General features: G+C 41.8%; 3 protein-coding genes across 5 annotated transcripts; 1 reads left to right on the forward strand and 2 right to left on the reverse strand.

The window, feature by feature from the left end:
• Positions 1 to 775: 775 nt before the first annotated feature.
• On the forward strand, positions 776 to 2,612 carry RB195_008551 (uncharacterized protein; the record flags this gene model as incomplete). Of its 2 annotated transcripts, none has more annotated exons than XM_064195111.1 (5): positions 776 to 1,084; positions 1,689 to 1,911; positions 1,968 to 2,071; positions 2,129 to 2,298; positions 2,417 to 2,612. In XM_064195111.1, the coding sequence occupies 5 exons, from the start codon at positions 776 to 778 to the stop codon at positions 2,610 to 2,612; spliced, it is 1,002 nt and encodes a 333-aa protein (XP_064046256.1). The 2 variants fall into 2 exon arrangements, with proteins under 2 accessions (XP_064046256.1, XP_064046257.1); XM_064195112.1 differs by having other exon boundaries at positions 1,689 to 1,886; positions 1,946 to 2,071.
• Positions 2,613 to 4,717: 2,105 nt separating this feature from the next.
• On the reverse strand, positions 4,718 to 9,514 carry RB195_008552 (uncharacterized protein; the record flags this gene model as incomplete). Its single annotated transcript, XM_013444847.2, has 11 exons — positions 4,718 to 4,855; positions 6,670 to 6,796; positions 6,875 to 6,954; positions 7,195 to 7,311; positions 7,379 to 7,471; positions 8,062 to 8,163; positions 8,231 to 8,361; positions 8,499 to 8,613; positions 8,954 to 9,067; positions 9,255 to 9,351; positions 9,474 to 9,514. 11 exons carry the CDS (start codon positions 9,512 to 9,514, stop codon positions 4,718 to 4,720), a joined length of 1,155 nt encoding a protein of 384 aa, XP_013300301.2.
• A 3,183-nt stretch (positions 9,515 to 12,697) lies between these two features.
• On the reverse strand, positions 12,698 to 20,198 carry RB195_008553 (uncharacterized protein; the record flags this gene model as incomplete). 2 transcript variants are annotated; one of them, XM_064195113.1, is made up of 14 exons in its annotated part: positions 12,698 to 12,862; positions 12,920 to 13,058; positions 14,090 to 14,222; positions 14,736 to 14,883; positions 14,954 to 15,025; positions 15,084 to 15,741; positions 15,845 to 15,906; positions 15,965 to 16,077; positions 16,137 to 16,266; positions 16,923 to 17,024; positions 17,083 to 17,402; positions 17,461 to 17,590; positions 17,678 to 17,733; positions 20,132 to 20,198. In XM_064195113.1, the coding sequence occupies 14 exons, from the start codon at positions 20,196 to 20,198 to the stop codon at positions 12,698 to 12,700; spliced, it is 2,295 nt and encodes a 764-aa protein (XP_064046258.1). The 2 variants fall into 2 exon arrangements, with proteins under 2 accessions (XP_064046258.1, XP_013300300.2); XM_013444846.2 differs by lacking the exon at positions 20,132 to 20,198 and adding an exon at positions 18,972 to 19,044.
• Positions 20,199 to 21,392: the final 1,194 nt, after the last annotated feature.

Consider the following 21,392-nt stretch of genomic DNA (forward strand, 5'->3'; position numbering starts at 1 on the left):
GAGAAATATAAACTTCCACTTCACTATTGTTACGGAGAAAACCCATAACATTATGGTCTCTGTTGAGAATTTACTATAGGAGAGCATTGTTAGTAAAGTACGTAATTACAGAAGAGGCTGTACTAGAGGAGGATCCATGAATGAAGAAAAAAAAGCTTCCAAACAATCATCAATGTTGGAAACTTCAAACATACTTTGATGACATTTACTACGTATATTTACCATACTTACCACGTACTAAGGGAACAAAGAACTAAAGAAAATACATGAACTCTCTATGGTCAGAATGAGTAGGTAGAATCCCAATATTCTTGGATTAGAAGAGAGAAGGAATTCAGCGCATTCCCACAAGAATCTTGTGAGATTATGTAATCGCACACTTCCGCATATTATCTATAACAGAGATCTAGTCTTCCGTCGACGATTTCAAGAAATTACGCCCACCACGAACAAAAATCGACCCACATTTAACTATCGTGCTCCCAAAGTGAATGAGGCCAACCTGTATAACTCACTGTCTGCGCACTCCACCACCTACACGCTCTTTTCCACCGCGCTGACTGCTCCCTCCACGGACTGCTTTTTCCCTAGTGGGCGTGGCGTTGAGGAATCGATGCGGCCATCGACCAATCAGCGCTCGCCCGATGTTGTGCTGACGTGTACTAGTCGATCCGTGCCGTTGTTCGAGGGAGGTCGTCTTCTACGCTTCGTCAAGAGGGCCACAGCCCAACGGCCATACTGTAATCTCGTACTGTAACGTACCGTACGACCGGAAATGACTACACATCGTACTTTCTACCTGGTGCCAGCTGATGTAGTGGCAAAACCGACTATAGCCGTACCTCGGCCACTAGCGCCATCGCCAAGAATTTCACCGCCAGCGTCAAAACTCCACAAACCGGCGGTCGCGCCGCTAAAGCGTCCGCCACTTTGTGCTGATCCTATTGAAGTACTTTTGGGTGATACACCACATCCTCATCAACGAAAGCGAGAATGTTTGGATCATCTAACACACGAACAAAAGATGAACCGCCGGAAAATGAAGAACAGAATCGCTGCACAGACCGCTAGGGACAGAAAAAAGGTTCGTTACGTTTCTATCTGAACTTCCATTCAGTTGTTTTCCTCCTCAGCTAATGAGTAATACTGCTGAATTCACAGTTATTTTTCCCAGAAGTATTTGATACAATGCAGATAGTCTCTCACACTTATGGATTTTGTTGTTAGGTTTTTGTATTCGAGTGGTTTTGAACGAAGTATTTCGAAGCATCTTCGGGTGGAAACGATCTGAAACATGATGTAAATGCGTAAGCGACTGTGCTCGAAATGACGCAATAGCGCTAACGGTTGCGATGATGGCGGGACCCTCAGTTGCTAAAACTGCAACGATGAACAAAAGCCCCACCGCGTCATTTTGAGCGCTGGAGTTTTAGTCGAAACCATACGTTATGTCATTTTGGCCAGATCGCAGCGATGTTTTGTTGCAGGCTAAGATCCGAGAATGTTCATGTATCTTGCTCTTTGTGTTTTTCGGCAGTACGACGTCAATTTAATGGTCTTTCTTCTGGTATTCCAGCAGTGGAACTAGTTGTTACATAGCTCTGATCTTCCTTATGATGAACGTTAAACGTTAGAAGTCAATGTGACACTTCCAAATCCTATTCCTCTTTAACAGCAACGTTTTTCAGTACCGAAGCCAACGCTTGGAAGACATTATTCGTGAACTTTTGGAACAAAATGAGACACTAAAACAAGAGAATGAACTGTTACGGATTGAGAATCGGGAACTCAGCGAACAGAACAGCAGCCTGTTGAGTCGACTAAGCGAACCTGAAGATGTTCCTTGTCAAGTGAATCCATCGCAATCAACCGTCGTATATGAAGAGGTGCATGAGATGATTACAGAGAAAAGTGGGGCAGCCGTTGAATCTGCCGCATTCATTAGTGGACCCCTGCCGAGGGTACAGGTTGTCCCACTTTATCTCCTGTTTCATCTTATGATCAACCTCCTATTGGTGGTGTGCTCCAGTCAGACGAGATCGAACGAATCCTCTCAGACTTCAAAGAAGAGGTGCGGTGCCGGCTTTATTGGTAATTATCTTGTACATATATAAGGATTATTGTCTAGCACCTCGAATTCGATCTCGACCTCCTTGTCGAGCAGCTGCCAGAGGAAGAACGCAATCTTCAGTACGACATGCAGCCAGGCAATAGCGTCGGATCGCTGTGCCAGCAACCAGCTTGCTCTTCTTCCGGAAGTGCATCGCCAGTGGATGCGAGTTTCTTGAGCGTTCCAAGGTGAGCTGTTTCTTAAATCTTTTTTTCTTGGTAACTGTGCAGCTACCACAGACTGAGATTCCCAATGTTTCGAATTTCGTTTTTTCTTTCGAGTGATTATCAAGCTTCAAAATTTCAGTCCGTCGTTCTCCACTTGTTTTCCTAGTCCGTCGAACTATTCACATTCCATGGATGAATTGATACTTTTCGAAGATCAAAAGCTATTGGACGATCCAATGCTATCATCGCCATCAAGCTGGCAAGTTGACCACCCAAACGCTATGAGTCCATTCTCGGACTCGTTCCAAAAAGAGTTCTTCCATATGTTGGAGTAGTTATTGTTGTTTCTGTAGTGCAAACTTCTCACACTTCTCCAGGGCATAGCCAATAGTTAAATCTATGAGCAATACAATTGTGATATACATAAACAACCAAATCAATATTGTTTTCTCTCGTTTTCCCTTTTACTTTGCGTTTATTTATTGTTGTACGCTGTGCGTGCATGGCTTTATGGGTGTTTTACATCATAGTATTTAATATTCAAATACAATTAAACAAACGTGACGTGTTGTCCTGTAATAAAAATAATAATTTCTTGTGTTTCGAGGATTGCATCAGAAACGTTTCGCAATCGCGATAGGCGATGGCGCATGATGCAAACAGTGCAGTCACTACGTCACAACACGATTTAGGACTAGCTTCGAAGAACTGGATGATGATAGAAGAGGGTAGATTTGGTGTGTTGAACAATGAGTTGACCTGGATTTCAGCAACGATAATTAGAGGTACGACGCGCAAAAGTGGTGGAAAAGACTCGAAAAACATCCTCAGAGACGCCATAGAGTCCAAACATCGAATCTATTTCTATAAATGCAGAAAATTGCTGCCCAATGCAGTGTCCCTGACAATCGCTTTCAAAATCTGAGTTAGTAACAATCTTCATAGTTGATTTTTGATTGAAGATTATTGATTCTGTAAAGTGTTAAAGTAAGATAATCACATTCTTTTGAACATAACTGGACTTTTCATAACTTTCGGGACTATGATACACGAGTAAAGATGCAGTAAGAGGAGGTTCTATCCCTACTGCCTTATTCCGGAGTGTTACCTTCACACCACCAGTTTTTCAGTGGAACAATATCGGAAAATTGTGCTGTGAATGAAGCAGGTTATGATCTGGTGAAGTTTACGGTTGAGGTGAGAATAATCAAGTAGATTTGATGGAATTGCCACTGCTTTTCAGTTGCACTAAATTCTGAATGCAATCCACAAGAATTGGTGAGTTTTGGGGATTTTCACGTATCCTCATATAGAATTCATAGTTCTACTAGGCAATCTTATAGGTTTAGTTTTTGTACAAGGTTAGCTCATGAAACGTTGCTATTCTAGCTAATATAGTGCTTCACAGGAAGCTTAAAGCTTTTGGTTTTTACTAGTTATCCTATTCGTACCAGACAATGCCTAACGATGCGAAAGCGATTGGTGGTATCTTGTCAATGCACATAAAAAGGAATGAGCCGTTTCTGGCCCGATTTCTTCCTTTTTTTGAGAGAGAGGAAGAAATATAGAGAGAGCTACATTACATTTTCGGTTACACATAAGTCCTCCAACAATAAATCCACTACCAGCACAAAAAGAGGACGCAAATCCACGAATTAACTAGTGACATTACCTGTAGTAACACGAAAAGATCTTCTCACTTCTTCAGTCATCGAAATTAATTCTCTCTAGAAGAAAACATCCTCCTTAGAAATGACGTCAAAGTACACTAGTAAAATTTCTTTTGCTGTTATCTCTCCGCAAATACAGTTGTTTTTGGAGACATGTTTCTTATCGTTATAATCAACAAATCTCAGATCCTGTCAAGGAAACATTTATGGAGCAGGAAAAAAAAATCGGGGCAAGACCTTTTACTCACACAACGGTTCTACTTCCATAGAAACTATGCGCTTGAAGAATTTAGGCCGTCGCTCGATAGTCGAGTATCGTGACGACCTAGATACCAACATTTCATTTCATTGTGCCCGTATCGATTTAACTGACATGACTAAAGTAGAATAGATAACACAGGACAGTTATCGACCGAATAGATCACAGGGAAATATGCATGGAAGACAAAATGAGCCAATTGTGAAGACAACGATAGTGAGCGCAAGAGACGTTGCGAAAGCATTCTTATAGGGTAACGATGTGAAACAAAAAATTTAACAAAAACAACGAGTATGAAAGGAAACACTGGGATGTGAACAATTTGCATCGAGCTAAAAAAACTGGTCTAGATAAACGTAGCGAATCACCAACAACAACATAAAACAAGCAGAAGAACTGTTCTCCAAAACAGCTAGCAACAGTAGTAAAACTCCATATGTTGACTCTTATTCTATGTTTCCATGATCAATGACTGAAACAACAAAAAAAAAACTGTGTACAGAGATTGGAATTAGTTCTGTTCTTCGTCACTTAATGTATCATCTTCTATATCAGGCATCGGAAATCGTAATATAGCGGCACATCCCGTAAGTAGGCTCAGTTGTTCACCAGATACATGCATCGAAGAGAATATGAGCACGTTACCGTTCTGAATGAAATCATATTCTTTTTTAATACTTGCTTACAATATCTATGTGAATCAAATACTTGGAGTTTTCTGGATTGTATTCATCAGGAGGATTTTTTCCACACATCTCACACCAACAACCAACATTTATGCTCTTTCTTAAGGTACTGCTTTACTTTTCTTAAGGGCACGTCTCTTAATCTCTTATCTAATGTTTTCAATTTTTCAATTTTAATCTCTACCTTTTTCTTTCCGATGTTTTTTATGTACTACTGTCACTATCTAGTACATAGCCCATTATCTAGTAAAACGAAACACCAAGTTGTTGACGTTCTCGACCTATCAACAGTGATAAGGAGCTGAAACAAGCAATAATCAAGGCTATCGATAGAGTGTACAGTAGTCTCTGATCAATAAGACGATAAGGAGGGTGTGCCGTCGTACCTACTATTCAGCCTATACGCCTACAACCCACTGCAGAGGAGTTTTCGACTATACTTCATTGCAACGCATTCAAAAAGCGAACAAAAGCGAGCGATATTTGGTTTATGCGCAATAGAACCGACCATTCATATCATGGTTAAGAGTGAATGGCGAATAGTCCTAGTAGAGGTTGCTTAAGTACGATTATGGGACAAAGATTCACTTTTCAAGCACTATTTTGAGTTTTTAATTATCCGATTTCTTCAGGATCCGAACACATTTGCAAGAAATGAACAATCTTACATAAATAACTTCCAAAGTCAGCAAATAAGGAATCCCCAGGCAAAAGTTACCGAATGGAAAGAAAAACAAGAATGACCCTAGTTTTTGGCTGAAAAAAAACAACACCATACTTTGCGCTTTGTCTCGATATCTCCTATCCCCACTACTAAAAATACATTTCTATTACAGTACCTGTATAAGAAGTTTGACAGAGGACAGTTATTAGATTTTGCTGATTTCTTATTTCGACCTTCAAAGCGCACGTAACTGAAACTACTATAAAAAGAACATGCAGAAGAAGGGGAAAAATCTTCATTTATTTAGTGACCACTCTTTTAAAGCATCCTGGAGCTTTCATCAAATAACACGTTTTGTGGCACCCTATCTCTTATCAAATGACAAGTACATAAATATAAAATAGCTGTCTTCTTAACGGGCTTATAAGGAAAACGACAAGTTTGCACGTTCTCACTGAAATTGTTTCATATTTAAGTAGATTCCCAGGAATATAACTAGAAAAGCGAAAGTATAACCAAATGTAATTCCCTGCACTTATGTTCCTCAAAAAAAACTAAACACAGCAATTCATAAGTCTTCTTTCCATAACACACATCCCTGAGACCCTTCATCAGATGGATTTCTTTTTGAGAGCACAAATTCGTTGAAAATGGAACCACAGACACCTTCTTTCACCTTTTTTTATTTTCTCACGCAAACTCAGTGCAAAGGCACTTCGCTGCAAGACTAAGACCACCACTCGTCATTTGTAGTGCTAGGAGAAACCGATATGTATTTCAGTTGTGTGATATTCGATATGGCCCTAGCATTCTGCTCCTGACGCAATGGGACACGAATCGCGTACATGTCAATACAAGCGTGCAACACTTGATAGATATTTTACCATTATCACAGTCAAGCAAACGAGGGAAAAGAGCACTCAACCGCGTCCTTATTTCTGGAAGCTTTATCTTCTTTTTCTCTCTTAGTAGCTTCAGCCTACACTAATCCTCTAAGGCTAATGCTTAGTTTTTAAGGCTCCGATTGACTTAGTTATTCACCTTCAGAAATAAGAACGCAGTTGAAAAACGCCACAACGTTGAGAAAAGCCAAAAAGCTCAATTCGAAACAACCTGCTCTCGGACGCTCTCCACCAATGCCACATATCGTTTCCTAGTTTCCAAGTCCTGTGATCTGAAGAGTGAATCGGAAAGGAGGAGCGTATCGATCGCCTGTTCAGCATTTGCCATTGCAACATGCCTAAAATTATCATTATAGTTGGCAGAAGTGAAATTTCAACCTGAAGCAAATTATATGAATAAACAATAAAAAGAGTACTTGTAGCCATAAAAGGCTCGATCCGGTTCTGTAGACATCAACTCGAAAAATGTGTTTAGTGCCTTCACTTCACCCTGAGCCTTAAAATAAAGAAGTGCTACTTTGAAGAACAATAATTTAAGTAGTAAATGGTCTACATAAAGTAGAAGGCAGGAAAGTTCTCAAGAAAATTTATTTGAGATTACAAAAAAATGAAGTTTAGAGGTTGAAATCTCTCCATCAGAGGAAGAATTTAGAAAGGCTAACCGCAAAATTCCAAAGATGTGAGTAGTTACAGAGAAAAAAGCCAAGACCAAAGCAGAGTTAGGGGAAAAAACCACCTTGGTGTCTGCTAGTCGAGCGGCCACTGCAGGATCTTCTAAAACTTCTTTCAAAGCATGTTTGAAACCGCTGCTGGAGTGGGTAAGCATGAACTTTCCGCGTTGCTCGGTTGTAATCTGTACTTTCAACGTTCTATGACTTCTTTTGTGTAATAAGCTGAAGAAGAACTGAGCAGCAACTTACTTTTTTGCCTTGCGCATCAGCATACTGCAATAAATGCTCAAGAAACTGCTCTTTTAAAAACCCACGACTAGCGATAAGGACGCATTTGATCACCTAAAGCTTCAAACAATCGAGAAGTAAAGAGGAACTTGAATATATTTTTAAATGTTTTTTATATTTCGAAGGTTTGAAGAACAGTATAGAAGAAACAAAATCATTAACTAGCTAATCGCAAGCAGTGGTGCAAATGCACATCAACATATAGGAGAGTCAAAAGGACATGGAGCACGATGCAGCTGCGTAAACGGTTGCGCTCGAAGCGATGCGATGGAGCGTAGCAGTTAGAATCGACGCGGGACCTTCGCTACCGTTCACAATGGTCCCACCTCGGTTTCAACCGCTTACGCAACTGGATTTTGCTTCATGTCGTTTTCACCCGACTACAGTAACTCACGCAGTTTCTTTACAGATATGTGAGAGTAATAGATGCAATGCACCTAACGATTTTGATGTGGTCCCCGCAAAAACCTTTTGTTGTGGACAAATCTCGTCAAAAATCACCACTTAGAATTCGTAAAAGCACATTCACGGTCCCCATATGATAAAATTATTTTTGAAATTGAAGGTGGAAGATAAAAAATATAGCGGGCGATGAGTTTTAAAAAAAATGCGAGAACGACTCAACAGTATTTAACGAAACTTACATTTAAATTCACGTGCCGCATAAAAGCAGCTGAAACTGCATCAAGAAACCGTTGAATACCCTTTTCATGCTGAGACGTGAATCCTTTGCGTTTTCGGGGAATCTGAAGAAGAAAAATTTTGGAGGAACAAAAGAAGTATCAACACATACTAAGTTTTGAGTTGATGTACCTGCATGTCGATCTTGGCTCGGACGAGTGTCATTGCTGGAGTGAGAAGGCATACATTAGCTAATCCTTCGTGAAGTACGATAGCAGCAACATCTGCTTGTGCAGCTGGATCGAGAGCCGTATCAAGGCGTTCTATAGAACAAAGATATGAAGTAAATATCATGGTAAAGGAAATATCGTAATCATTTAGGCAATAAATTTGCTGGAAATCGATTCTAAAGAGCTTTTTCCAAAGCAGGTAAAGAACAAAAAAGGGGTACCGAACCAACCTAAATCAATAGTATCCCATTCGGTTTTTTCCAAAGTAAACTGTCTGTTTGGCTCCAAATCAAGTGTATGATATGCTCCAAGTTTCACCAAGTCGTTTTCAACAATGTTTCTACCCTGAAATGGATCCAGCTTAACACTTTTAAAGGGATTACGTTAAAAAGTGCCCTGAAAATGTAGGAAAGACACTCGGAGAATGTATTGCTCTAGAGGAATCTAGCATACAATAAGTATCCAAAGAGGATATGAATACTGAATGCTTTTGCAGATAGAGACGTGCTTATAGAGCAGGAGAAACGAACTGACTCATGTTTTCATCGATAAAAATTTGTTTTGTTAAGAAGAAAAACTACTAAAAAAATTATTCTAAAGTATTTTTGCGATGAAGGGATGTAAATCTGACTACAGAGTCCAGTCAATACTTTAGGATATCGAACCGGATATTGAAGGGATTCACCTTAAGATGAAGTGCGTTTGCTCCAGGATCGAAATCGATTGCCTCGACGCTAATCGTGAGGACTGTGTGCATCCGCTGACTAGAAGTTGTACCCGTTGCTGTTTCTGTGACCACCTCAAAACACGATGACGTCACGATGGAGAAGGTGTGTGTGTGTGTTTTAACATTACTGTAACTCTCCAATAGAAAGTGAGAATGTTCTAGCAATATCACATATCGAAGGGAAAGTGTCGAAATAAACTCTAAGAAGGTTACCAAATTTCATTACGGTAAAATTAAAAATTAAGTCGTAAAACCTCACCTTTCGTATAGTTTTACTTTTAACAACGTCACCAACTCTGATAAGATTGTAAATGTGCCACATATCTTCTGCATCTTCCGGAATCAGGGTGACATACCTGAGCACTTGAGCTTAAATGTTTAGTTTTGACAAAGTTTTTCTAGAATCCTAGAAAAAAGGAATGGCAACATTTTTTAGGATTTGAGACTGAAAAATAGCAATGTCAAAAAATCCACTTACCCTGGTCCATTTTTCTCGATTCCTCGATTTTTTAGTTTCATCACCACAGGACCAAAAGGGTAATAATATCGTTCTAGAGTAACTCGAACAGAATGAAAATAGTCTAGAGAAGGTACAAAACGGTTACAACGTGTTTTTTTGAAAATGAGGAGACAATTATATTTTCAAATTCGAAAAAGAGCTGTCGTCAGGTTACCATTCCTCTATTAATGAGAGATAAATGGTATTCAATGGATGAAGAAAAAAGTCAGCACGTATTGAATAGGGTAATCATAAAGACCTATAACATGTGTCTGTCTCCACAATAAAGAATGAAGCAGGAATCCTTTGGCACAGAAGAATTCTAAACGTTTAAATTCTTCGAAAACTTTGCTCGAATAAAATGAAAATATTACTACTCGAAAGAAGTTCTGGATGCGAAAAAAAGCTATCTTTCTCATAGCTTTCTCTTATTTGATGAACCTCCACGCTAAACATATTGCTCCTTTCAAGAATAATTTCTTCAAATCTACTTGTGATCCTTATAGTACAGTATTATTAGGAGCTAGAAACCCCAGGTACGAGTACGATGCTGTGAAAAGAGGAGAAACAACACTATAATGGACAATAAAGGTGAAAAATTTATACTGAACTAGAATATAAAACAATTTCCACTAATTACAAGAATTCTAAGCTAAATAATATGAAACAGAAAAGAAATACACATGATTTTCGAAAGAAAAAAATCACTAGTGTGGACGTGTATCGTTACTGACTAGCAATGAGCCACAGAAATATCAATAAAAGATTATACAAAATGAAAAAGAAATTCCGTACAAATTTTCCAGTAAAATGGAGACCAAATTATGAATAATATATGTAGAAATATGGAAAATAAAGTAAAGTCGTAGAAAACAGTTTACAGCTACGAGTAAAGTCGTATAGAAAATAAAGTCACTTAGTACTGTGTTGGATTCTAAATACGCCATGGAAGGTTATGTATGACGAGGAGCGCTTTTCTCAATTGATGAGAGATGTTCCTGAGAGGGCGACCAGCGAGTTATACGACGGACGCGTGAAGGGGGAGCGGACAGCGGCGTCTACTTCATGGTATGGCGATAACACACGCAATAACACCAGCGTGCCATTCCATCGCAATCTTGTGTACCTACCCTTGGTGGTAGGGTTTATTCTCGGAGGAAGCGACTTGAACATGAAGTGTGCGCTCGAATCTGCGCGACACAGAGAACGGTTTGGAACCGAGATGGGACCATCGCGAACCGTTCAGCAATGAACGGTGCTCTAGCAAAGGTCTCTCGTCGATCGTAACCGCTGCGCTTCACCGCACCGCTACGAGCGCAGCCGCTTACGCAACTGCACTGAGCTTCATGTCGTTTTGTTCCGACCCGAATTGCCGTGGAACTGTGTAGGCGCCCTCGAAAGGACACAGGCGATCTGCCCCCATCCTCACATTCTGATTGGAGCCGTTGAGGGTCTCATAACGAACGCTGCCGCTCGTTTAATTGCAACAATAAGCCAGGTCGCTTTCAGTTAACTTTATGTGTAGGTTTATCATAGCTCAAGTGAATTGGCGCACATTTTAAGAGAACACAGAAAAAAAAAGAAAAAGGAAAAAGAAAAAAAGAAAGAATAGAATAGAAAAATCAAGGTCTTAAGGGGGACCTTGCACCTTGAGTGGAGATATCTGACTGAATCTATAATTTGCTACGGTCCTAGTCTGATGAACATACAACAACCAATCTCAAATTAACAGTCTAAAAGAGCAGAAACGGCCATGAGCTACATTAATATAGACGTTACACCATCGGTTTCAAAATTTAAAGGCATCAGCCCACGAATCTAAGGTGGTGCAGATTTCAGGTGGAGTATTCGTATACGGGATGGGAGACTACGGAGAGGGGGGTGATTCCGTCCATTTCTTCTTAATTGCCGTAAAAAACGGCCAGGAAGATACGGCTTCATTCGTTTTGGCGCACCATTTTGTACAAGTGGTTCGATTGGAGCGCGCCAGTCTTGTGCGGTGCCGCACCTTCCGGGCCGTTTTTTACGGCAATTAGCAAGAAACGGACGGAATCACCTCCCTCTCCGTAGTCTCCCATCCTGTATACGAATACTCCACCTGAAATCTGCACCACCTCAGATTCGTGGGGTGATGTCTTTAAGTTAAAAAATGGAAATGTCACCTGGTGTAGTGTAGCGGTTAAAGGTTCCGCTTCCTGCACGATCGATCGCAGGTTCGAATCCGCCCTAGTGCTCACCAAGCCTTTCATCCCTCCGGGGTCGATAAATTGGTACCAGAGTTGTCTGGGTGGATAAAAACACTGGCTTGACACATCGGCTAGCCACCGCAAGTCATTGTATAGGCCAGTTACACGTTCGTAAACCTCAAGTGATTCTGAATTGAAGTGAGCGCGCATCCTAAGCAGATTGATCAACGCCAGAAACTTTATCCTTTACAGATGTCAGCCAAAACTTGGATTAAGAGAACGTCATATTGTAGTATTACTACCAATCCACAAAGTTTGCGTCAACATTGGGAACTGAAAGCAGGATTATAAGCAAGAAGAGAGAGAGGGCTTGTTTGTAGGAGAGAAGATGTAGGTTACATATAGTTTGGTCAAAACGACATGAATCACAAGTAAAGTTGGGGTGCATTTGCGTACGCGCTCGAAACGGACGCAGGCTGGGATCGAGGTGGGACCGTCGCGAACCGCTGCAGCGATGGGAGGTGCCAGCAAGGCTTTAACCGCGTTCCTTGCCGCTACGCTCCATCGCAGCTCCTCGAGAGAAGTCGCGTACGCAAATGCGTGCGTACTTCATGTCGTTTTCACCCTACTATACCTCGTAGGAACAAACGCCGTATTTCAAGGACATTAGAGAGAATTGAGCGAAGCCACACTCATACTTGTAATCTACACCCATACTCAATATTATATACGTTTATAGTTTCGTATATATACGCCCTATTCAAAATGCATTGCGATCGAGGTAGCAGTAAAGCGAATCGGAATCAGATTTTGTAAAGAGATTCTAGCAGAAGAGGCTCAGTAGAAGGATAAAAGGAAGCGAGGCCACCACCAGTTATTTATTATGGTTGTAGAAAAAAATAGCCAGTAAGTTTGAAAATCCCATTGTAAACCATTTCGTTTATATCAGAAGATAAACAGAAGATCAAAAATAAAACGAATTTATTGTACATTTAAACGTATATAAAAATAAAATCATCATTTTCCAGGAACATCTTTTAATTGGAAAGAAATTTGGAATGTGTTTGATTGCGGGCCATTTGATGAATATTGCACTTGTACGGGTCTGGAAACAGAGTTTGAAGAGGAAGGCATGGGAGACCGAGATGTGTTCGCATCGTAAAGCATAGGTGAGTTCTGAGCCTAAAATAAACATTGCACTCTTCATGTTATTTCGTCTATTTAATTTTCTCAAAATACCTGCTGAACTATCGGATAGACTTGATTATTGAACACCGATCGTGCTTGTTGCGCGTAGCCATTTTGTACAGTAGGTTGACGATTTAGATCACAGTAAGTGTAACTTTGTGGATTTGACGGTTGCCAATTAGAGACTTGTCTAAAATTACGTGGATTTTAATTGTTACGTCCAGTTTATGTATCTTTTTATCACACATTCATACTACTTAATGCAGTTTTCAAATATTTGACTGATGTCTCACACACCTAAAAAAAATTTGACTTATGGTGCAATATTGCGTCAGAGGTTAGTGCAAAGTTGAACGGTTTCTGGTAGTGTTTTTCGCAACTGTACGTAATATTTGCATAACCGCACGTATGCAAAGCGTCTTTCATCCGTGTACCATTCCAGACTACGAATTAAATGTAAAAAAATAAATGTTTAGCTGGATTTTTAATAGACAAGGGATCGCACCACAGGGGTCACGAACTTTGGATCGTACTATGCGTTCATATAGTAGGTGGAGATAGAGGTTAGAATCGAATTGGGGCCATCATGAATTACATAAATTACAGTACAGCTAAGAACGGTGTCAGCAGGACCCCCTCCTCCAGATTCTAACCGTTAAAGGCATCACCCCACGAATCTGAGGTGGTGCAGATTTCAGGTGGAGTATTCGTATACGGGATGGGAGATTATGGAGAGGGAGTGATTCCGTCCATTTCTTCCTATTTGCCGTAAAAAACGGCCCGGAAGATGCGACGCCGCACACGGCTGGCGCGCTCCAGTCGAACTCTCTCTGGAAAATAGTGCGCCAGTACGACTGAAGACGTATCTTCCGGGCCGTTTTTTACGGCAATTAGGAAGAAATGGACGGAATCACCCCCTTCTCCGTAGTCTCCCATCCCGAATACTCCACCTGAAGTCCGTACCACCTCAGATTCGTGGAGTGATGCCTTCAAGTTGCACTGCGACACTTCGAGCGACGCAGCAGTTTACGCAGCTGACCCGAGCTTCATGTCATTTTGACCCGACTATAAAAGTATGCGTAACGTCACTGCTCCTTAATTACTACAAAGTTGGAGCCTTCTCTGATGATTACTTTCTGTAGATCATAAAAAGAATCTTAGGGGAACAAAAAAAAAAACATGGCACAACGTTGCTTTGCTGGAGAAGAAACGAACTCTTACCCTTCTTTTGCGAATTGTGTCCATCGGTCACCCATTTGGTCTGCCATTCGTCGATCATCTGCGGTTGGAGTGCCAGAACTCCAAACAGTTTCGCTCATGAACAAAAAGATCATATCCTGACCTTTGTAGACAGCTATAAACAAATAAAAACTCAAAAACAACATTATTGAAGCGTCGCAAAGGTGATGGAGTACAGGAGGAACGGAAAAGAGACTCCCACTGTCCAGGATAAGTATTTTTCTGGGCTGGCGGCACAAATCGTTCTCGCAAAGTATGAACGCGTCATGTTCGGAAACCTCCCATGGACCCCTTCCCCAGGTGACGAAGTCCCAGTATTGCTAGGAACCTCCCTCCACGTTCCCGAAGTACAGAAGGTCAAGTACAGAGTAAGATCCATGCAAAACTCTCCATATAGATATGGTGCAGGGAACAAGAGGATGGCTCCCTCTGTCCAGGACCCAAGCGGTTCTGCTCAGGACCGACGGCGCAAATCGTCTTCGCGAAACACGAACGTGACATTTTTGAGGGAGATGTGAACGTGACATGTTCGAGAACTTCTTACAGAGCCCTTGCGCAGGTCCCGCAACGATGTTCGAGTGTTTTTAGGAGCCTTCTTCCCCGATACTGCATGTTTTCATCAACTCACGTTTCCATGGTCCCAAGTCTGGGACATTTTGTCGTCCTAGGTCGGTAACATGTGTGAATTGGTAGATCCTAACGTATTGATTGCCGTTTTTCATAAATGTATCTATTTCCGTGGCAGTTTGCGATACAATTCCCGCATCCGATTGTAGCTACAAAGGAGGGCTATCGGTAAGTTCGATTATCGATTGATTTCGATTCTATCCGGAGAAATGATGCTACCTGTGATATCGCTTTGAGTGAGTCGATTGTTTGTGGGTTATTAACCACCAATGGCGAGTAGTTGACACCACCCTGAAATAGTGACGATCAATATGTATCGAAATCATAGTCTAGTGAAAAAGTGCCATACATTTTGATCGTATTGCGCTCCTGCTTGGTTTGCAGACCCCACATTCTGATATTGATTGTTTCCTTGATTGTAGGTGTACTGTGGATTATTGTTAGCGTTATACTGATTACTATAACCATAGTTTTGGTTATTGTAGCCGATACTCTGACTCAGATATCCAGAATTCTGTGATGTGTAACCGCTTCCTTGACCGGTATAGTCGTTACTATTGTAGCCTATATTTTGCGGTACATTTCCTGTAGTAGGAGCGACATTCCCATCATACTGTACGTTATATCCATAATTTCCATCATTGTAGCCATTCGTTGATTGATTATACGCTCCGCCCATGTATTGGAATCCACTGTTTTGATTGCTGTAGGCGCTTTGTTGATTACTATAACCTTGGGACTGAGTACTGTAGCCGGAGTTGATGCCATATCCGCCGCCGGTGTTCTGATTCTGATCATACTGTACGTTGCCTTGGTTACCGTATCCATTGGATGTGATGGTTTGAGTATAGCATGGTGGATTAAAGCAGCCGACGTTTTGACATTGTCCAGTAGCACATCCGATAGGATTACTGTAGCCGTTGTTCTCGTTACTATAACCGTAAACGCTCGGCTGGTAATTTGGCTGATTTGCATTGCCAACGTATTGGCCAGTGTTTTGTGATCTACTGAAATGATACAAATGAGAAAAAATGTCATTATTTCTTCAGATATCGATTAATGCTTTATTTTGTTTGTTTCACTCGTTTACATCAACAAACCTGACCTTACCTGGTATCATATTGCTGTTCACCGGTTGTAATATTGTAATTTTGCGATATAATGTTAGAAATCTAAAATCCGAAACGATAGAGGATGAGGTCGTGTTTGGTCGTTTGCACTCTACCTAACCTTACTAGTTGTAGTAGCATTTAATTTGTTTTTCATGGCAAAATCCACCATCCACGTATTGAACATTTCACCTTCACTCTGGTTAGCTTGACCATCAGCGACGAGTTTAAAGGCTGAAATCGAGAGAAAACAATGACGCCGAGAGGGAACACTTTACGGTATTGTAGAGTACCGTAATCCGCATCTTCATCCTGAACTGTTCCTATAATAATTGGAATAGGTGGACGGCGTGCAGCTAGGTTCTGGATAGTATCAGGTAGGAAAGTATCATCACGTACTATCATCCATGTAGCAGTTTTCGCCTGGAAAATTATTGATCGGCTGGTTGCTTAGTTCGATGGTTTGGTCAATTAAAAGCAGCATACCACGAATTTGAGGTGGTGCGGATTTCAGGTGGAGTATTTGTACACGGGATAGCAGATTATGGAGAGGGATGTGATTCCGTCCATTTCTTCCCAATTGCCGTGAAAAAAGGCCCGGAAGATGCGGCGCAGCACAGTGCTGGCGGCCTCCAATCGAATTCCTTGTAGAAAATAGTGCGCCGGAACGCTCAAAGCCGTATCTTCCGGGCCATTTTCTACGGCAATTAGGAAACAATGAACGGAGTCACCCTCCTCATAATCCCCGACCCCGTACAGGCATAACCCACCTGAAACCCGCACCACCCCAGATTTGTGGGGTGATGCCTTCAAGCACGGGTAGTTGCGTAAGCGGCTGCGCTTGAAGCGGAGCGGTGGAATCGGGGTGGGACCATCGCGAACTACAACGAGGAGTGGTGTCAACAAGAGTCCACTAGATTCCAACTGCTACGGTTTGCCGTACCGCTTCGAGCGCAGCCGCTTACGCAACTGTCCGTGCTTGATGTCGTTTTGAACCAACTATAACTACTCCTTGTAGGCGATTACTAGTAAAACTGCTCCAGCTACAGAACTATTGGTCTTCCAGCGTTAAAACTCACTCCTTCGGTCTTCACGAAGAAATCCACAGTGTAGTTGTGCAAGCATTTGCTCAAATCCCCCAATTCACCACGACGCCATTGTTCTGGCGTTATATTGCAGAGCTAAAAATTTCCAGGAGTGAATCAATAATGCACATAGAGTGATCAATAAATCGGGCACCTGTTGTGCGAGTTGTTGATTTGGATCAGTCCCATAAATAGTGTTGCTAACGTTGGAAGAAGTATAACTTGAACCCGATGGATTATAGCTAGAACTTCCTGAGTTGTAGTTTGAACCTTGGTTCATATTCTGTTGATAAGCAGAATTCTCTTGATTGTATGAACTCGGATTGTTTTGTGACGCTAGTGGAATATACGGTACACCAGCATCGTACTGTAACGTTGGAGTTTGTGTTGTTTGAGTTGGTGCGTTGTACGATAATTCGGGAGAATAGCAGCTCTGTAGAGGTCCACTTTGAATGATCGCTTGTTGAAAGAGATCTAAAGGATTGTTGTTGCTTAGTATCGCTTCGCCAATCGATAATGTGTAGCGACATACTTTGACTTAGTGGACTTAATGTATGTGCAGACACAGCGCATCCACCATCACCTTGTCCGCATACGGTAATACGATTCGGATCACCGCCAAAATTTGAGATCTCAGAATTCACCCACCGCAGTGCTTGCACCTGCAACACGTGTTCAAACTAGATAGTGGGTGCGTCAGGGACGCAGAGCACAATGACGCTGCACTCTGATGCGCGCGCGGCACGTACCTGATCAAGCATCCCAAGATTCGGTTGAAATTCTGATGTGTATGTGGTAAAGAAACCTGGAAAAGAAAGCTGTTAGAATACTAAAGATAGGAGTTATGATTGACCTGAATTAGTTTAATTTCGAATCGATCGTTTTAATCGATTCAGGTTTGGTAGGTTGTTACACTTCTACAAGTGTTTGGTCTGTTTTTCTATTCAAGTAGTATTTTTTTAGGTCAAAAGTTGTTGAAGTCACTAGAAACACATGAATCTACGCTTAGTTTCATTTGAGGAAATTCGAATGAGATGAAGGAAGTATACGCGGCGAAAGTCTGATTAGTCTGACGTGTACTAGATCCACTGATGTATTCCGTCATTGTTGGGGATGTTGGATACCAGCATATAGTAAGGTCAAAACGATATAAACCACAGTGCAATTGCGTACGCGACTTCTCTGGCGGTGCGATGAAGCGTAGCGGTTAGTAGCGTTGCTCCTAACCCTTGCTAGCGCCACCAATCGCTGCAGTTTGCGGTGGTCCCATCTCGGTTTCAACTGCTGACTCCACCGCACCGTTTCGAGCGCGTACGCAAACGCACCATAATCACACTTGATTCATGTCGTTTTGACACGACTATAGATTGATATTGATTGTGGTCAAATAGATCGGAGGCCGACCTGCCCACAATCAATACCCTTCAATGACGTCATCGCCAACGCCAGCGGTAGCGACAGAATCGATACATATGTACTGTTAAACGCTATTGTAACTGAACGACAACACTAAAAGTACGTGTGTTACTCCTATTGAAAGGATCTATTTATGGAAAGAGCTTTTGGACACATGAAATTCCTAGGTTTTGTCTTATTTCTGTATTTTGCACATGCTGCGCAAGCTTTTAACCGTATATTTCCGGCTAGACCCCAGCATTTCTTCAGTGGATCGAAGATAGGAACGGTACACCTGTTCCAGTAGGAAAGTAGGCACTGAAAATCCTGAATAGAAGAAGGACGATCTTGTTCATTTTTTCATTGAAAACAAGCGTCTTCTCTCCTTTACACGTGGAAATCACGTGCCTTTGCTCATTAAACTTTTAGAATTTGAATGTTAGGTGACCTACGATGTATTCATGATCTTCCAGAACTAGTCGGTCTCAAATTATTTCCTCTCCTTTCTCAAAGCATTACTTTTATCCTTAGAAAGCACTAGGAATGTGAATTTGCTCGTTACGATGCGCTCTTCGGCGTTTACACGTCTTGGCACGTTCGTGCACGTTTAACCTGTACCTCATGACGTGTCACATGTGAGTAACGCACCATTTTTGTCATCACCGGTCATTTCTATTTTGTTGTCCGCCATGGATGGGTGATCTGCTTTCCTCCCTATCATCTTTCTCCTTTCTTTTTCCTATACTATACTCTTCTTTTTTTTGTTCTTCGAATTCTCAATGGTACCTGTTTGACCCGTAACAACATGTCAACCAGTTCTCATCGAGAATCCGGCCGTAACTACCGTATTATCAGGGAATTTCTCGAACATTCTCTCATTTCAGGGTAGCTCGTTTGGATTGGATGTCATAAATCCAAGTGCCATTGGCAACAAGGATACGTTTGAAGAACATATCGAAGCATTGGAAGGTAAGAATTAAGAATTAACGCTTGAAAACTGCATCAAAAGCACGGAAACGTTACTAGTGTAGGTTTAGAATCCTAGGTTGCAGCTATACTTCGTCGTGGTAGGCTACAATGTTGAAAATGATCAACAGGGGGACGGGAGATGGGCTCTCGCTGCCCACGATCCATGTCGGTCCTGCTCAGAATCTGCAGGACGGATCGCTTTCACGAAAAATGATCGCGCTATGCTTGAGGACCTCTTGTTAGCCTCATGCTCCGGTCCTGCGACGTAGTTCGAGCAGCTCTGGGAGCCTCTTTCCCCTCTGCCCTGTCAATACCTGTCAATAATGTACGAAACGAGTAATGAACACTAGCGACGCCTGGGAACAGTAGGGGCGTAGCATGCACAGACAAAAGCTGGAGTAAAAACAGATAAACGATCACAAAACAGGAAGGAATAGACCAGGAAAGGACCACACCAAGAAGGCGAGAAATGGAAAGTGGCAAGAAATGATCCGAGTTAAAAATTGCCTACCAAAAGGCTGCGACAAAAAGAAAAGTGGAAGAGCAGAATGAAGCGAGATCAGATCTCGACGAGAAGAATCCGATACGCCTGCTGCTGATCACTAACTGGAGCATCATATGCGTGGAAAATACAAGGGATTTCTCCGGAACTGATCCAGCAAATGTCCGACTATTAAGCGTTATTATAAACGCCTAGAATTTCTCTTCTCTAGTGGAAAGCCACCGCTATCTGCAGTACCTTAGAACCACCGCCTTGTTCTCCAAGGAATCAATTTATTCGAGGAAGAAAACACTCCAGAAATGGTGAAGTAGTCACATAGGATCAGCTGAACACGAACTGTGGTCGAAGCGATTCTGTTCAAGAACTCTTCCTGGATATTGGATGTTCACTGGATCCACATCCATTCTCCAGGAATAGTTCTTGTACAGAAAGAAGGGGGTGAGACATACGCTGACACTGCATCGAACAGAAGAGGAATAGTCAACGATAGGAAGAAGCCGACCGAAAAAAAAACTGGTTAAATGCTGAATTTAAAAATGAAATTAAAAATCAAGAATAAACGTATGTCCATGGAGGATAAAAGTGTCTGGCATTAAAGGCATCACCCCCACGAATCTGAAGTGGTGCAGATTTCAGGTGAAGTATTCTTATAAGGGATAATAGATTATGGGGAGGAGGGTAATTCCGTCCATTTCTTCCTAATTCCCGTAAAAAAAAACGGCAGGGAAGATACGGCGCAGCACAGTGCTGGCACGCTCCAATCGAACTCCTTGTAGGAAATAGTGCGCCGAAACGCTCGATGCTGTATCTTCCGGGCCGTTTTCTACGGCAATTAGGAAGATACGACTTCGGGCGTTCTGGCGCACTTTTTTCTCCAAAGAGTTCGACTGGAGCGCACCAGCCTTGTGCCGTGCCGCATGTTCCGGGCCGTTTTTTTACGGCAATTAGGAAGAAGTGGGCGGAATCACTCTCCTCCCCATAATCTACTATACCGTATACGAATACACCTGAAATCCGTACCACCTCAGATTCGTGGAGTGATGCCTTTAATCAATTCGCTTGGGATGCGCCACCACGTTCACCTCAATTCAGAATCGTTTGAGGTTTACGAACGAGTAGTTGGCCTATACAATTACTTGCCGGGGCTAGCCAATGTGTCAAGTCCGCGGTTTTATCCTCCCAGACAATTCCGGTACCAATTTACCGACCCCGAATTGATGAAAGGCTTGGTGAGCACTAGGGCGGATTCAGACCTTCGATCCATCGTGCGGAGAGTGTAACCCAATTAACTAACCCGAACGTAACTGCGCTACACCCATTCCCAAAGAAAAAACAAGGAATATACGTTCTTTTTAATCCGAGGACAAGTGGGTGGATTCCTCCTGACAATAATGATCTACTACAAATTTGAATAATACCAAAGCGTAATAACTATGTATGTCTATACTATACTACTACTATATCGCAGAAAAATCGTCAAAGTGTCAATTAGTGTAGAACATTTGTCTGGAAAATAATTTAAAGTGCTGAAAGTTCAGAAAGGGTTATAGAGAAAGATTTATTGCAGTGATCCATCTAGCTGATTCCATATATTCATC

This window comes from Necator americanus, chromosome III (assembly GCF_031761385.1).
Source record: "Necator americanus strain Aroian chromosome III, whole genome shotgun sequence".
NCBI lineage: Eukaryota > Metazoa > Nematoda > Chromadorea > Rhabditida > Ancylostomatidae > Necator > Necator americanus.